Below are 16566 nucleotides of genomic sequence, written 5' to 3' on the forward strand. Positions count from 1 at the left end.
CTGGCTGTGCGGCGTCAGGGACAGGCCCTTGCATTCGCGGACGTGGAGGTATTTGGAGACACCCCGCAGCCTGGTTTATAGGGGTGTGAGGGAGGCAGTGTGCGTAGAGACCCGCAGCAGTTCGCTACAGAAAACGCACTTCAATTGGAGTTTCTGCTCGTCGGTTTCTGCTGCTGCCCCCGCAGGTTGCTTGCCAAAGGAAGGCGGAAGAGATGACTGAGGCCATTCTTGGAGAGGCAGCAGACGCCCCAGTCCTTGAGGGAGACCCCGACTTGGCAGCTGCTGCTCCTCCTGCTGCTGCTGCAGCGTCTGACGAGGCGGCTAGAAGCCAAGTGCGGAGAGGCGGGCGCTGTCGTGTGCAGCTTGTTTTGTCTGCCGCGGAATACTGGTCATCGCCCTCCTTCGGGTCCTGTGAACCTCCGAGGACAGCAGCAACACCAACCCTAGCGCCTGCCTCTGCTCGCGAAAGCGTCGCTACCCTTGGCCATGCGACGCCTGTGATAGCGGGATTCACGGAGACAGCAGGAACGACGGCAGCAGGCGTGGAGGCTGAAACAGTCAGAGCCAAGGGGATTCCTCTCCCCTGCGCGCTCGAGCTGCTGAAGCGGGCCCAGTCCCTCAGGGTCTTGAGCACTGCGACGCATGCCAACTCCAGAGGAACTCCCACTCTGACTGTTCGCCTTGTGCTCAGAGTAGAGGTATGTACGACAGTGAAGGAGATCCGTAAGAGTCCGTCCTTACCCCGGGCCTTTTCTGCCTCCCTTTATCTCTCCTCTGCTGCACAGCAGCGCCCGCCGCTGCAGTCCTCAGCAGCAGCTCGGGCGAAATAGCGCAAGCAGCACTTCCTCTTCTCCCTCAACGTCATCCCATTCGTCACGCCCGCAAGGTGCTAGGTCGTGTCTTCTTCTGATTTGATCTCAAGGCAGTCCCCGACTTCTTTGCGTTTTCCCGCGTGGAATCTCTTTGGAGGCGTGGTATCCTCTCGGACAGTCAAGCAGCGGCGGCCTTTGGGTCCAGCGTAAAAATCCTAGAGGCTTTAAAGTGCGCAACCCCTCGTGAGGCGAAGCTCATTTTGAAGGCTGCCGCGCGGCGGGCAGCTGGCCTCAGGCTTTTTAGAGAGAACAGACGGCAGAAGCTCACCAAGGACGAGGAGGCCTTGTTATTGCAGGTCAGTTTCCTTCTCTCTCTCTATCGATATATCTCTATCCATCTCTATCTGTCTCTATCTGTCTCTATCTTCAAGAGTAATTTGTGTAGTAATGCTGGGCACACGTCTCTCCTGTGCCCCTCTACGGTATACCTGCTATCGCGAAACAGGCCTGAGGGGCTACCTCTGGGCCTAGAAGCGCAGTATTTGGATTTTACCGCGGTTCTACTAGTGCGTTGTCTTCGCCGCTGTACAGTTGGAGCCGCTGCGGGTTGCCTGGCCCATACATCCCACAGCACCCGTTGACGTCTCGGCGAAGGGGGGGCCCTCGGAGGAGTCTCCCAAAGTCTCAGGAGTGGAGGAGGGCAGCAGGATGTCGCTGGCACTGGCGACTCTTGTGGATTTGCCAGAGGACAAGCAAACAATGGATCGCGTAGAATGGGTGCTGAAAAAGAAGCTGCCGCAGGTCGAATGGCTTGTTGCGCAGATCAAGGAGATGTACGACGCAAAGGCGCAAAGAGCCGCAGCAAGTGAGAGGGTTGAAGGACCACCAAGTATTGGCCTTCAAGTTAAGCGGCAGTTCTACGGGGCCTCTTGTTTCCTGGCAAGGGTCTAGTGCCTTGTGCTCTGCTTAGGCTTGTACTGCGCCTTCTCTTCCGGTGTGACTGTTTCTCAGTGAGTGACCCTTGGACCTTTAACTGCGTGGATGTGGGGGGAGGAAGGGGCCTCCTCGCTCTGGCGCTCGCAGAGGCCCTCCCCAAGGCCGAAGTGCGAGTCATAGATAACCACGCACCGTCAATAGAGGCCCTCAAGACACTGCTTCAGGACGAGAGGATGACGCGAATCAAGCCCATCCATGCAGACTTTGCTGAACTCCAAAACGACTTGTACGACCAGCACACGAGATTACGAAGGGCCCATCGACAATAAATGGCCTCTCAAGGCCCCTTTGCCCCTCTTCCCTCCCCCCTGTATAGGACTTCCTCTTTTCAGAAGAAAGGAAGAAAGTCGTGTAGAGACCGAGGAAGGAAGGGCTCTGCACCAACGAACAGGGGCTGCTACGGATGTGACATGCGTCTCAAAAAGGAAGTTTTTCGAAACACCACGGCTATTACCCATATGAAGGGTTTACAGGCCCCTAGGCGCCTCTACATCCTAACCCTCCGGAAGTTTGCACTCTCGATATATGTGTGTCGGCGTCTGTGCAGGGGATTCCCGGATGTGCTGGTGGCTCTGCATGCTTGTGGGGGCCTAAGCGACGCTGTGATTGCTTCTGCAGTGAAGCACCGATGCAGCTTTCTGGTTTGTTGCTGCTGCTTTTCCAAGCATCCGGTCCTTCGGGACAGGACCCTCATTCAAAGAATTCTGCGCACCTCCCCGGCTGCCGCTGAAGGCACACAGTGCCTCCTCTGCGCACCGCAGATGGCAGTAGACACCCACATAAAAGGCGGTCCTTGCCCCCACAGACAGGCCCCAAATACATGTCCAGTGCCTCTTCCCCAGCCAGAGGCGTCCGTAGTAGGAGCAAAGGCATCTGGGGGAAAGAGCAGCGCGTTGGGTGCTCCTGGTGCAGCTGCAGTCGCGAGAGTTCGGGCAAACGTAGAGGGTCTTGAGGAGGCTTCCTCGGAGCTGCCTCAAGGAGCTTGTCAGGAGCTGCAAACCCTCTTCAGGTAAAGGCAAACTCTCTCTGGCTTGCTTGCTCCAGTGAAGAGGTAGTCGACTTTCTTCCGGGGGATTCCCCGTAGCAGGAAGCCCCACTCGTTCCCTGTGCTCCCGTGTCCTTTTTCGTCGAGGCAAGCTCTATATCATTCTACGTTTTTGCTTTATGCTCCTCTGGCAGTGCCCAGCTGCTGCTGCTGCTGCCAGTAGCGTCCACGGTGTACGTACGTTCCCGCGAACGTGCGTTGCTCTAGTAGCGCATTCCTCTACGCGGCCGCTACCTTATGCTTGATGAATTCGTGAAGGCCAATCTTGACACTGCATTTTACTTGCCGGTCCGCTGTAGGCTCGCTTCCTTTGCTGCCTTCAGGCTCGCTGACAGCACCGACCCCACAGTCGGGCTGCAGGCAATGTGGGCAGCCCTGGCGTGGAGGGCCTCCGTTGCAGTGTGCCTAGCGAACACTCCGGAGCCTGACGAGGAAGTGAGGCCCAATGAAGGGACTCCTCAGGGGCCCTCTGCCGCCTCCCTGCATTGCCGTCTTCTTTCGTTCCCCTCTTCGCTTTCTCAGAAGAACCTAGTTCTCCTGGGAACCTTCAGCCCCAGAGGAAGCGCCTCCCAGGAGGCCCCTAAAGGCCTTTCCGACCGCGCCCCTTAGACTAGCGTAGTGGGCGGCTGCCTGTCATAGGGCAGCGAAGACTTTCGATCTCTAGGCTCTATCGAGTAAAGTCTTTTTTAAAGTGTGATGTCGCCAGATTAACAGGAACGTAGGAATACCCCGGCAGCTTGGAAGCCCCCTAGCGCCGCCTCAGGGCAGGCAATTAAAAGTCCCTTTTCTGCTCCCACAGGAGCAGCCAGGGGCACCAGCGTCACCTTGTGCAGAGCCGCCAGCCTCTCAAACAAAAATGAAGGGCCTGCCGCAGCTCTGAGGATAATATGTACAAGTCTACGCTTGCCGCCAGCACAAGAATAAGAAACCCCTTAAGGGCCGACTGCAGACCCGAAAATGAGGTACCTATCCTCCGCGGGGGGTTCTCAGCTCATCGCAAACCCCCCAGCGGCTCCTCTAGTCTTCCAGTGACCTACTTAGCGGCACCCAAATACTCGGTGGAAAAGTTCTTGCCCCTGGATACAGACACACAAACACACGTTTATACATGCATATACACATGGAGGCGTATTTGCAAGTTCCCTTTCCTCTAAAAGGCTCCCCTCATTCTACCGTTGAAACTCGACACAGCAGCCCGTACAAACGTCTCTTGCGAGCACCCCCGCTTCTTCTAAAACCTGCCCCCTACTAGGCTTCCATTCACGGGGGCCCCAAGGCGGGACTGGGTACGCTTCTGGGGCCCTGGCGTCTGAGAGGGACGAAAGCGGGAGGGAGGCCCCTAAATGCAGGGCCTCTTACTGCGTTACACGGCTACATGGGTGTGCATGCACGGGCGTCGTGTGGGTCAGTTCGGGTCAGTGCCCTACACTGCAAGGTTCAGGAGAAGAGACTCTGAAGACAAAAGAACTTTGTTTGCCGATTTCGCAATGGTCTGCGCAACATCGCGAGCAGTGTCGATCCTCCTCAGCTCCAGGAATGCAGGGTTCGACTTGACGGCATTTCCAATCTGCGAGGCAGACGCACCCACAGGCCCACAACAGACGGACGCAGATGGCCTAGGGCAGGTGCAGCAGTTGCGTGTGGAAAGGGCCACACGACAAACTCATGGCTAACACACCACAGGTTAAGACAGCAGCAGACAGCCAAAAAGCCGACGACAGAGGGAGGCCGGTTAGGGCGCTCTGCAAAAAACGAGGCGCTCAACAGGAGCCAAAAAAATGCAAGGCCTTGCCTGACCTTCTGCATTCGCCCCACTGTACATACGGTACCGCAGGAAATTGGCATACAGCCAAGCGGGGAATGCTTTTTTCGAGCGGCCCAAGCATGCATGCACGCTTTGCGACGCCTCGAGAGATGCACGATCCAAGGGCTTTACACATGCTCAGCACCCCTAGGCCTTTTAAAGCGCGACTTCTACCAGCACCAACCGAGCGGCAATCAGCCCGTGCAGACTCACAAGTTTGGCCGCCTCGGCTTCTCCCTGTGCTCTAATGATAGTGCTCTTTTTTTCCTCCAAGGCCTTCAGCACGACGTATTTACTCCTCTCGGCCTGCTGCTGCGCAACCTGCTTGGCTTCCACAGCCCTCTCATACTCCGGGCTGAAACTCAAGTGCGTCTGAGCACGCGCATACACACACATATGTACACATACATGGATGTACACATATATATATATATATGCATACATGCATGTACACGTAAATATATATAAACATACATGAATATACAGACATACACGTATATAGACACTTATAGAGACACACACAAGTGCACAAGGCAGCTCTAGAAGTCCTAAAGGCCACTGTGGCAACGTCGCGAAAAATATACATGGGGCCCCTGCCCTAGTGATGCCCAGGCTGCAAAGCCGCTCTTCACTGCCCTCGGCATCTACCGTGTCAGCTGTGTGTGCTGCCTGTTCTCAGTTCAACTCAGGGCACCCCACTGAGAGCAGAAGATGAGGCAGAAGGCGAAAAGAGAAAGCATGCAGAATGGCCTGTCCCTTCGCAACCCCCTAGACACCTCCCCGTATAAAGGGCCCCTGATCTACCCCCGCCATGAGGCGCTCGCATCAACGCCCTGCAAATAATGAAAAGCCTACGAAAATTTTCCACTCGGGCAGGGCCCCTTAGTACACTCAGTAAGGCACTGGAAATTGCAAGGAAATGCTCTGTCCGAATAAGCACGCACCAAAGACACGTCATCGAGAAGAATATTAAAGTCCTTTGCTCTTTGCACGAGTTGATCCCGCACGTTCCTCGAGACAAGCTCTCTTTGGGTGATGAGCTGGGACGCGTTGAATTGCGCAACCACCGACTTCAAGACCTCATTAATTATAGATGGCAGCACCTTCTCATCGTAGTCCATGCCCAGACGTCTGTACACTTCGGGGAGGCGGCGCTCATCCGGGCGAGAGAGCACGCGGCATGTGATGCTGACCATCTGAAGGTCTGCGAACAAATAGCGGGGCACCAAACGCTGTGTCATGATAAAACGGTGCATTTTGCGCTTTTCACGGTCCCTTATACATAGGAGGCCTTGCACAGAAACCCTTCTTACGTAAAAGACAGCGAACAAGAGTTGCCGTCCATAAAAAAGAGGCCCACAACGCTGTGCACTCTGTCTATCTATCTATGTCTTCCAGTCTCTATCTGTCTGTTTCCCTCTCTTTTCTTCGAGCCCCCTCTTACCCCTCGATCCCGAGAGGCTCATGAGCACTCTGGGCCTTGTGCGAACATCGTAGATGATGGGCCGCTCTAGAAACGGAATGCAGAAGTGGGTACCCTCGAAGTACACTCGGTCGCTAATGCCTCTCAGGCGATTGTATATAATCGCCCTGTGGCCTGCCTCCACTGCAGATCGCAACAATGCAACATATCAAATCCGCAATCAACACTCTAAAGCGACGGTTCTGGCAAGGCCGACGGCCCCCAGATGTGACGGGAGCCTCAAAGCCTACGCCCGGCGCGCTGCCTTGAGTCTGCCGAAAAATAGGAAAGGCAGGCTGTGACATATATGGAGTTGTCAAAGAGGAGGCGCTAGCAGGTACGCAGAGAAGTTCCATAGATCGAGGCCCCTACCGTTATACAAAGAGGTGTTGAAGAGCCCGATTGCCCCGGCGACGCCGGCCAAGGCCACTGCACCCGCTCCTCCAATTCTCTTTAGCGCCTGCGGGTCCATTCTGTATGAAAGGCTTGGCAGTATCGTCTACAAGCGGCAGTCTGAGTGTACTGCTGGCACTCTCAACCAAGTTGGCCGGGGGGGTTCGCTAGAAGGGAAGGCGATCGGCCCTTGCAAATCTAAAAAGGATGAAATTCCAGAGGGTGGCATAAAGGAAGAAGGAAGATACGAAGAAAAACAGGGAGAGGGGTCCGAGATGGTCTACATGTAATGTGGTGTGTACATGCACCCCAAAGAGCCCCTCGCGATCGAGCTAAGCTTTCACGCCTCCAGTGGCCGTAAAACCGCAAATGCAATAGGGTTATGGATAAAATAAGGAATTTTGCGTGCGAATAAGCCGCCATCAGAATAGAAGAATCCGGGCCCGCCGCATGCAGCTGTGGGGTGTGGGGCTGGAACAGACCGTGGTCGTTCAGGGCTTGGACGAAACTTCCATAACCGAGTATCTTCTCACCACATAAATGCCTTCGTAAGGGCCCTCAATCACCAAGAGTCCCTCCCACGCAGCTACTGCGCCTCACACTGCAACTTTGTTTTTCTCCGCACGCATGCCCGTAGGCCCAGTGCGCATGCGTCCCCCCTGTGCCCACGAATGACCGCTGTCTTTAACCATCTATGGTTGCATTCAGCTCAGTAGCTCTGTGGCGAAGTAGAGGGGCTATTATGGGGGCGTTCTGTCTTACTGCCGGAGGTCGCAGACTTCCGATCTCTACTCGTGTGCATTTAGACAGGGCAGAGGCTGTGGAATACTTAGAAAAAAAGCACACAAGAGGCGCCCTCTAAAAGTACCTCATACTAGCTACAGAAATATATCTTAGAAGCCTCTTATTGCATTGCAGAGGGCTTTTGCCCTAATGGCGCCTGACAAGAAGAGACGCCCCCAGTAAGATAAAACAGGGTAGACGACGAGGGACCTCTGTGTCGAGGGCGCTGTGCTTCTGGTTCCTCACGCTCTTCGCGGCTCACTTGTTCTCTGCCTTTCTCTATCACAACCTGTTTAATGCCAAACTTGCGCCCATTGGGCACTTTTCGGCGCCCTACACGGCCGGCCTTGCTTTATATAGTGTAGTGGTTAAGGCCAACGGGGGACGCCTAGATGATGCATCACTGCAACAACTCTCCAGCTCGTTGACTTTCACTGCGGCTATCTGTGTGCCTCTCGAGCATAGCTAGCTGAGAAAGCCCTGATAACCCCCTGCAGGCTTTCTCAACGCGTACTGCCTTAGAACGCTCGGCCAAGAACCCTGACAGGGGCCGCTATCATGCGCCGTCCTACCCTTGGGCCCGCATCGATCCGCACTGATCCACTAAGCGCTTGAAGCACTTTTTAAGTGTAGAACGCAGACCAGCAACACGAATCTTTCAGCTGGCATCCGTGCACAACCCCTCTAATGACTGCTCCGTACTCCCCTGTGCCCTCTTGTGCTGCATATGGCATCCAGTTGCACTGCCTAGATCAAGACATTTCAAGCGTGAATACGGACGTTCTTATACTATCCTTCGTTTTAAACCAGAGAGGTTTCTGGCCATTCGCCATGGCGTCGTGTATGTTGTGGCGATGCACTTTACTCCTCCGCATTGCCAAGGGCACTAAAGCCCTCTTCCCACAGCTCTTCCCATTGCTGGGCATCTTCATCGTCAGCCTGTTGTGCTGCCTCGGGCTCTTGACAGTCGCTTCCCATCTCGCCTTGAGGGGCTAACGCTGGAGGGCCTTGAGGAGCGGTCTCTGCGCCTCCTCCATCAGGGAGCGTTCCAGAGGCTCCCAGATCGGCTGGCTTGAGCAGCCCGTGGAGTGCCTCGCTGAGATGAAGATAGCTGGATTTTTGCAACCTGCGAACCGCTTTGTCCACGGCTTTGATGACGGGTCCGTAGATGTCGTCTGCGGGCGAAAGAAACACACAACCATCCATCCAGCACGCATCAGTGCCACTGGCTACCCACTATGATTAGATTTGTTCCCTCCAGCCCTGAGCTTGCAGCCCTCCGGCCCTGCACACCGTCAGCAAGTCTGCTTTTGAAAATATACATGCCGCCGCACACTCTGTTGAAGGCATGCTCCCCCAGGGCCTTGTTGCTGGCCCCGCACCTCGAAACCTCGATAACGTGCATTCTCCCGCCGCCTAACACAGCCCCAACCCCTGTGTGTGTGTTTTTTGTGTGTGTGCGTGCGTTTCTTGTGTGTGTGCGTGTGTGTGGCGTGTCGGTGCCTCGAACTAGCTTGCCCGGAGCAGAGCCACGCTTCCTTACCCTTTAACGGATCATGACCCTCCTCGGGTTCCCAGCAGCACCTAGCAATCCCCTCACACTGTCGAAAGTCGAATGCAGACTCGAGAGGCCGCCTGCCCAGCAAACGCACATCCACAAGAAGGCGGCCCACATACCACAGGTTCTCCGCCTCGATAAGGGGGCGAGCGATGTATGACGAATGCGCCTAGCCACGTCTCGAGCAGATAGGCAGTTGGCGAACTAACAAAGGGGCTGTGCAAACGACAGGGTCCATTAGAGGCATTCGCGAAGCATCGGGAGAGAGGCCTGGATGGGGTAGAAAGATGTGAGGCGCCTGCCTGAACCTACCTCCAAGTGTACAAAGCTTTTTCAAGCCACGTTATATGGACCTGCATGCATCCCCACACCCACCAGCCACACGCGCGGATATAGGGTCAATACAGTTCACTACCAAAGCGGCTCTATCTGCCGATGTACATATATACACAAATATATATACACATATGCCTTTTTAGTAGTCAAAACAACGGCCCCCTACCGTAATCGGTAACTAGAAGTTTAAATGCTAGCTGGCTAGCCAAAGGAACCTTTCTATGATGGACGCACTCTTGGAAGGCCCATTTTGGTGGCCTGCAGATACTTGTCCGTCACTGAGGCATGACCATGCAAAAGCACTCCCACAAGAGCAACACGTCTTTAAGAGCCTCTCGAGACGGCCTCTACGGATTGTAGTGAAGTTTGCCTCATGGGAAATCCACAAGTAGGGGCTACCTTTTGTGCACAGGAGGTGCGTGCAATTCTCCGTAAAATCGTCGGAGACGGTGCCCCCCAAGACGGTGATGAGACGGCCCAAATCGGTGCAAGAGAGGCGTGGCAGATGGCGGCCCTGCACTCCGGTAGACGATATTACAGTACCTAAACACCCGCGGACGCAGCATTACCCCATCTGCGTGAAAGCTTCTGCTGCTGCTGTTGCTGCTCTTGCTGCTGCTGCCTCTGCAGCACGTGCGGGAGCGAAGCGCGGAGGAAGTTTGAGCAAGGTTAGCCGAGGGAAAGTGCCTATTATGGCATTGGCTCCTATGCGTTTGCGGGTGTCAGTATTTGGGAGCCTCGGCGTTTGCTGATGCCAAAACCTCTTGCTGGGCAGGTTGCATGAAGAGGGGCAGCAAAAAGGACGGACCGAATGAAAGCCATACGCCATGCTAGAGAATGAGGGGGGAGGCAACGCACACATACCTCGCAGTGCCTGTTGCCGAAAGGCCTGCAACACCCAGGAGACATCCGGCAGATTACGAAGCACGGAGAGGGCAATCGGGCACGACTCATCCTCCGTGAGACGGTTCTTTCTCCTGCAAAGCCCTACGCGTTCCCGAGGATTTTCGCCACCAGAAGCACTAGGCGCCTTGATCCTGCCGTTGCAGGAATGCACTCCGCTGCGTTCCTCTCCAGAACCTTCTCCACTGCTGCTCGCTGCACTGCTGCTGCTGCTGCTGCTGCTGCTGCTGCTGCTGCTGCCGCTGCTGCTGTTGCCGCCTGCCTGCGAGTCCTGTTGCCTATGCACTGGACTGCGGCGGTGCGCCCTAATCAGCCGATTAACGGCTCTAAAATACAAGTAATGAATGCCTTTCAGGATCTGCATCAGGTAGGCCAGCTGCCTATCGGAGTCTCTTAAAACAGACGACTGGAAGAAGGAAGGAGAGAAGGGGCCTTCGATCTCGGCCCTACGCCCTCCAACACCAGGAGCGCCTCCTTTCGCAGCCACGGCTTTCTCCTCCGCATCTCGTGGTGCTCCTCCTCCTTTTGCGGCTGCACTTCTGCATGCAGATGAAGTGCTGGACGGAGATGCCGCTGCAGACCTTGTGTTCGAAGCGTGGTCCCACCCCCCATTACTGCCGCCGTAAGCCCTGCTGCCGCTGCTGCTGCTGCGGGCAGGATCGGCTGTCTTCGGTTTGGCAGCGGAAGCTCCTGAGGCCTTCTTAATGGGCCGGGGAAGGAGAAAGGTCTCGGAAGCGCCTTGTGGGAGGGATCCCCTACGGCAGCATTCGACAAACATAGAAACCTTCAACCGTCAATACCCACACAGCAACCGCAACGGCAACAAAAGCGATAGAAACAGCAGCAGTACTAGCAATAGCAATTGCAGCAATAACACCAATAACAAGAAAAGCGGCAATAACACCAACAACAACAGTAGCAACAGCAGCAACAATACTAGTGACACTCTGTTGAAAAAGACACGCAAAAAAAAACCGGAAGGGGGCGAAATGAACTTACTCTCTCCCGCATTGTCTCTTGTGTGCCTGTGACCTGCCGTCGTCTGTAGCTGTCCTTATTTCTGCATTTGGTGTTGCGCCTTCTGCTGTGTGTGCTGCTACAGGTTCACAAGGAGACGCCACCTCGCCCTTCGACGCAGCGGCCCCCATCACTTGCTGCTCCTTCAGCTCCCGTTCTTCTCGCTGCTCCCTTTGCTGTTGAGCAAGTGCCTCCGCATGAGTTTCCTGTTCGATTGCGACGGCTGCAGCCGAGGAGTGCTTCCGCCACCTCTCCCCGGTTGTGGCCTTGCGCGTTCTCACTGAGCAACAGCGGCAGCGCGGCTCACACAGCAGCCTACGATTCACAGTCTAGCTGTTTGCACTCCACCAACCTGCCCCCCCCTCTTCCTTCCCCCCTCCTGCAAATAAACCGAAAAAGCACGACTGGACAGCTGTGCTGCCTGTGCTGTCTCGGTAGGGAGGAGAGGGTTGAGGAGCTCAAGCTCGGAACAAGTTTCAAAGCCTTTCGCTCTCACTTCCTCTCTATCGTGTATTTCTGTCAGGCACTTGGTTGCAGCAACACGCGCAAGCACCGAAGGAAGCCATGCACATGTATGCACATGCTCTGCACCCTTAGGCCTTCCAGCGACACTCGCCAAAGGTGGCCGTGTAAAACGGAGAGACAACGCATCGAGAGGTTGGAAGACAGTGAGAGAGAGATACCACGGATCAAAACGAGCAACAGGAAGGTACGCAGACGATGTGCAGGCGGAGAAAGGGTCAAAGTCGCACTGGCAGGCAAATCAACAAACAGGCAAGCGCGGGAAAGCACACACACGTCTCTCTCTCTCTATCTCTGTGTGTGTATACATACATGTATGTATATATATGTATATATATATATACAGGGCATAGCTTGCTGCTCCTAGATGAAAGACGTGAGATGTGGCAAGCCAGCCACCACCACCCGCCCTCAATGTTGCCGCACCATAAGGACCGTGCTCGTAGAAGCACGCAGCTTCAGCAGGCATATAAACGAGAGCAGCAGCTGCACCGCAGCATACTGCGGTTGCCGAGAACTAGCACACGCATTCATTATTAGCTACTGACCTGAGGGAAGAAAATTACAGAAGGGGCGTGCTGCCCCCAACCACTGAGACACGGTTTCTGGCGCAAGGCGTCCAACGTCTCCTGCAGATGGATCTTCAAAAAAGAAGTACCCCTCCACCTTAATGCACTTTGAAGTGTCTTCCCACATAAACTCCAGGTCATCAACCGCCAGAGCCAACTTCCGTTCCGTCGGGAAAATACGACGAATGCGCTTCAACCCTCCCACGGAATCGCCTCTCGAGAAGACACGAGATGCGAAAAAGCGGCCAGAAGGATCTAGCAGCCGCAAGGCCTTGACGCACAGACGCATGCACACACAGAGACGCATACCAGTGCCGAAAGCGAGCGGCAGCGAGCTGAGTTCAGCGTCGATGAAAGGGAAGTGGTAGGACAACTCCATAGAAAACGGTTTGAGGAGAGAAGGGGGCAGACAGCCAGCGAGATATTGGACGAGGGTAGAATCCGCGGCTCTAGAAGGCAAGCGGGGAACGAGGGAGGCGAAAAGTGTGCGATGCGATGGCTGTCTGTGCTGTAGGAGAAAGGGAGGAGGCAGCAATAGAGAAGGAAAAGACGCAGAGGGAGCAGCAGAAAGCGCCTTTCGTGGAGGAGTAAGAAAGGGAGGCGGAAGCAGAAGCGGGGAAGAAGAGGAGAAGATCTGATCTTTGAGAAGCAACGAGTAAGTCTCTGCCTGCCCATCATAGCTAAGAGGAAGCTCTTTGCGGCTTTGCACCGGCTGTTAGGTAACCTTTTAGAGGGACACTTCTCCACAAAGCAAGCAAGCACTGAGGCCGACGGGAGCGGCCACAAGGCGGCAGCACAACAACACCAGTCAGCTTTGGAGGGCAGCACTGCTCCTAACGGACAGTCTTTGCGTGAGTGGCAGTTCCCATGGTGTAGAGAAACAGTTCGAAGTAACGGGACATCTCTCTGAAGCACAAACCCTAACATCACTAGGATACTCTGAGCGCATCTATCATCATGGGCATTGCTGCCTGGCTCCCACTGTCCCTCCTCCCCTTGTGGCTAGGCTTAAAATTAGTCAATTGTGCGATGAGCAGTGGACAGCGCCACCACCAACAAAAGCTAACATGAGGTGGTGTGTCCAAAAAATATATAGAGAGACAGAGACAGAGAGGAGTAACAGACGAACACACACACAAACACACACACTGCAGAAAACACCGCTGTCGAAGACGCAAAGGCTCGCAGGGTCAAGGGTAGCGTTGCCACGGGTGGAGAGACAGGCGAGGCCAGCGCGCATGGAAGGAGGCGGCAGAGAGGAAGCAGAAAAGAACTCGTATAAGCGCAGACGCAGCGATAAAAAACCCCAGAAGAGGCAAAAATATGAAGCACTAACCTTAGGAACGTGATGCTCCCTGGTCGGAGCTTGATAACACTGCGATGGACTGAGGGCCAAGCACAAGACCGCGGGAAATGGGAGGGAAGGCATAAGCATGTAGTACGTACACACACTGAAGCGTACACGTGGATGCAGATATGGACAAAAATGTATACGTGCGTGTCCATAGATAGATACCTACAAATTTCTGCCATGCACGGCAAAGGTAGAGGCAGCAGCATCAAAGGGAGAGGATGGTGGAGTTCATTAGGCACCTAAGATAAGGTTTGAGGCTGCGCATGAAGCATACGCGCGCGAGTGATAGAGAGAGAGATAGAGAGGGAGAGAGAGAGATAGAGAGGGAGAGAGCAGCAGTAACACGCGCAAATCCAGACGTCGTGCACGGAGAGACAAAAGAAACCGTGGCGCTCGCCCATGGCTTTGCACACCTGCAGATCCCCAGGGGTCGGAGCGTTCAGCAGCAACTCTGCAGCAAAAGATCGAACTTTCCAGCTGCGAAACGATATGCTGTGCCGCCCCGTCAGTCCTGTAATGCGGATATACTCTCCGACTGCTGCTGTGGCTACTGTTGCCACTGCTGCCGCTCGCATCCACTGCAGGAGGCGAAGGGAAACAGACTTCCTCCCATGTCCGCGGTTGGGGTCCTGAGTACCCCAAGGCGCCTCTATTGAGCTGTGCATTTTCGCTCTTGCTGTTGTTGTTGCTGCTGTTGCTGTTGCTGCTGCTCTCGTTTTGATGGCCTCGATTAGAAGCGAGATCGCTGCCCTCCCCCTTGTTGGAGTCTGAGCCTCCAAGAGGCGCTTCTGCTGCAGGAGCCTGTATTTTCGCCTCTTCCCTCTTACCGTCTAGCGCTTCTGCTGCGATTTCCCAGATTTCGTCTGCTGCTTCGGAACCTGCCTCAGTGGCCCCTCCTCGAGCAGCGGACTGCTGGGAATCTTTGCCGCCTTGAGGCGCAAAGTCATCTAAAATGATGGTAGGGAGGCAGTCCACTGGTGGCGGAATACTCGTTGCATGCAGCAACGTGTTGTCCAAATCCAGCACCTGCGCAGCAATGGCAGGATGCCTAGCAGCATGCACAGCAGCGCCAGGTGTAGCAACAGCAGCAGCAACACACACGCAACAACCTCGTACCAGACACAACCGCCTCCGATTGATCAGCGACAAGACCCGCTCCCGTTCTAGTCGCTTCGCAGTCTGTTAAAAAACGGCACACATACACACACACATATACATACATATAGATACATACACAAACATGTGCATAGAGTTACATATACATACAGATACATACACAGACATATGCATAGAGATACATATATATATATATATATATATATATATATATATATATATGTACGCTCTCCTCTCGCACGGTTTCCGTCAGTAGCTTCTCGTTTCTGAAGACCCCTATTTGTGTTCTTCAACCACGCCTTTTACCCCTCAATGAACCCTTTGACTCTATCATACGCAAGCAAGCTACAGAGGAAGGCGCGCGGGTACTTTCGCCGCTGAAGAAGCCCCCGTTCGGAGACAATCGGCTTTGGGATGTGCAGCAGTATGCACATGACCCTTATGAATGAGAGGTTAGGATGTACGGCGCACTCACGTGTTTATCCAGCCGGAGATCCCTATGGCTGCTGTAGAACCCAGCAAGCACCGTCGACTGCAGCTGACCTTGGTCAACTGGAAGGAGGCATGCAACACACATGCCCCCAAGCACCAGAGAGTGATCGCAAGCGGCCTTTTCGATCGAGGCGATTGATACGCTGCGGCGGCAAGAGCAGCAGCAGCAGGAGCAGACGCGAGCGTCACAGAAGCATCCAGCGAAGGACGCATACATGTATATATATCCACATAGAAATATCCATACATACACGCACAGAGAGGGTGAGAGCTACTCTAGTGGAGAGGGGGGATGCAACAAGGGAGCAATCAAGCAAGCGCAGGTATCAAAAGAGAAGGCGACCGGAGACGGCACGAGCCGGAAGCGTAGGGAGGACGGTCAGGAAGGTTTGAGGGGCAGAGGAAACGCTAAGAAGACGGCATGTGTGCGATACAGATAGATATGTATCGACGCAGCAGCAGACATAGACAGCGGCACAGAAAGGCCCGTACAAACCCTCTAAGCGGGCATGCTATCCTCGACCCTGCGTCATTCCCAAGTTCTTTGGATAAGCCTCTTTAGAAGGCTGCGTACAGGGAAGGATCCGAGAGGAGGGTATTTGTGGGTGCCTTTAGGTCGGTAAGGATGCCTGCCACTGGCGCACGAAGCACCCATTCGACAGCACGGGGCCCCTCTGCGGATTCTGCAACTGGAGCCGCCTCCGCAGCTCCTGCATCAGCGTCCGATGCAGCTGACGCGCAAGTTTCAGCCAAAGACGCTGTGCAGAACAAATGAGCGAGAATCTGTCCAGACACCACTTGGCTGCCTTCAGGCACACGCCACCTGATCACCAAGGGCAGAGCGCCCGCCGCTTCCTCTGGGAGACGCACAGCGACGAGTGAGGGTGCCCCCGAGGGGGGGGCCTCCTTGCCTTCGGCTGAATGTTTCATTTGCAAACGAGGGCACGAGGCAGGCAGACAGGCAGGCAGGCAGCGAAAAGTCCACTCCAACGGCAGGAGGGAAGGGCCTGCCCGAAAAAGCCTCTCGGCACGCAGTCAAACCCCCTGAGGAGTTCTTCCTCAGGTGGTTTGACTGCGGACTGGCGGGGGGTGTGAGGCACGCCTATTCCGAGTCGGTGCGTGAATTTTTAATGCTGAAGGCAGAATCTCCTCTCAATGAAACCGCCTCGGGCGGTTGAGCATTCGTATTTTGAAGAGATCTTTTTTTGTGCAACGGTTTTCGAGCAGCACTTGAGAACGCACGTCGCCCTTTGGCGGGGAAGGAATGGAGGGGGAGGGGGACGGGGGTTCTGTTTCTGCCTATTTGGCAGGAGGCCTTGTGGCTGCTCGAGGGCGGCGCTCTACAAAAGGACACAGACACGACAGCAGCAGGAGCGTGGTGGCTTCCTGTGGGCCCCCCAGTCG

General features: G+C 54.9%; 3 protein-coding genes across 3 annotated transcripts; all 3 read right to left on the bottom strand.

The window, feature by feature from the left end:
- Nucleotides 1-3886: 3886 nt before the first annotated feature.
- On the bottom strand, nt 3887-6591 carry LOC34618649 (prohibitin-2). The gene is made up of 6 exons (XM_026333922.1): nt 6492-6591; nt 6102-6263; nt 5602-5861; nt 4871-5029; nt 4281-4420; nt 3887-3929 (listed from the first exon to the last, which is right to left on the bottom strand). Exons 1-6 carry the CDS (start codon nt 6589-6591, stop codon nt 3887-3889), a joined length of 864 nt encoding a protein of 287 aa, XP_026189707.1.
- A 2570-nt stretch (nt 6592-9161) lies between these two features.
- On the bottom strand, nt 9162-10870 carry LOC113146468 (uncharacterized protein DDB_G0271670-like). The gene is made up of 4 exons (XM_026333902.1): nt 10054-10870; nt 9589-9732; nt 9424-9467; nt 9162-9206 (listed from the first exon to the last, which is right to left on the bottom strand). The coding sequence occupies exons 1-4, from the start codon at nt 10868-10870 to the stop codon at nt 9162-9164; spliced, it is 1050 nt and encodes a 349-aa protein (XP_026189687.1).
- A 217-nt stretch (nt 10871-11087) lies between these two features.
- Nucleotides 11088-16092, bottom strand: LOC34620360. The gene is made up of 11 exons (XM_026333903.1): nt 15737-16092; nt 15522-15570; nt 15146-15280; nt 14671-14733; nt 13968-14580; nt 13537-13585; nt 13043-13106; nt 12180-12471; nt 11990-12132; nt 11501-11860; nt 11088-11348 (listed from the first exon to the last, which is right to left on the bottom strand). The coding sequence occupies exons 1-11, from the start codon at nt 16090-16092 to the stop codon at nt 11088-11090; spliced, it is 2385 nt and encodes a 794-aa protein (XP_026189688.1).
- Between the last annotated feature and the right edge of the window lie 474 nt (nt 16093-16566).

Source organism: Cyclospora cayetanensis, unplaced genomic scaffold (assembly GCF_002999335.1).
Source record: "Cyclospora cayetanensis isolate NF1_C8 unplaced genomic scaffold, CcayRef3 CcayRef3_contig_32, whole genome shotgun sequence".
NCBI classification, from domain to species: Eukaryota; Apicomplexa; class Conoidasida; order Eucoccidiorida; family Eimeriidae; genus Cyclospora; species Cyclospora cayetanensis.

Excerpts from the sequence above, each read along its gene's own strand:
- LOC34620360 (XM_026333903.1), bottom strand. The coding sequence starts at position 16,092 with ATGAAACATTCAGCCGAAGGCAAGGAGGCCCCCCCCTCGGGGGCACCC. Across the intron at positions 14,581-14,670 it reads ATCGGAGGCGGTTGTGTCTG|GTGCTGGATTTGGACAACAC; the intron begins GTACGAGGTTGT and ends ATTGCTGCGCAG. Across the intron at positions 12,472-13,042 it reads CTGCCACTCACGCAAAGACT|GCCTTGCGGCTGCTAGATCC; the intron begins GTCCGTTAGGAG and ends CTGTGCGTCAAG.
- LOC34618649 (XM_026333922.1), bottom strand. The coding sequence starts at position 6,591 with ATGGACCCGCAGGCGCTAAAGAGAATTGGAGGAGCGGGTGCAGTGGCC. Across the intron at positions 5,030-5,601 it reads TTCTCGATGACGTGTCTTTG|ACGCACTTGAGTTTCAGCCC; the intron begins GTGCGTGCTTAT and ends GCGCGTGCTCAG. Across the intron at positions 3,930-4,280 it reads CTTCTCCTGAACCTTGCAGT|GGGCAAGAACTTTTCCACCG; the intron begins GTAGGGCACTGA and ends GTCTGTATCCAG.
- LOC113146468 (XM_026333902.1), bottom strand. The coding sequence starts at position 10,870 with ATGTTTGTCGAATGCTGCCGTAGGGGATCCCTCCCACAAGGCGCTTCC. Across the intron at positions 9,733-10,053 it reads TCGGCAACAGGCACTGCGAG|GTACTGTAATATCGTCTACC; the intron begins GTATGTGTGCGT and ends GCGGGTGTTTAG. Across the intron at positions 9,468-9,588 it reads GCACCTCCTGTGCACAAAAG|TGACGGACAAGTATCTGCAG; the intron begins GTAGCCCCTACT and ends GTCATGCCTCAG.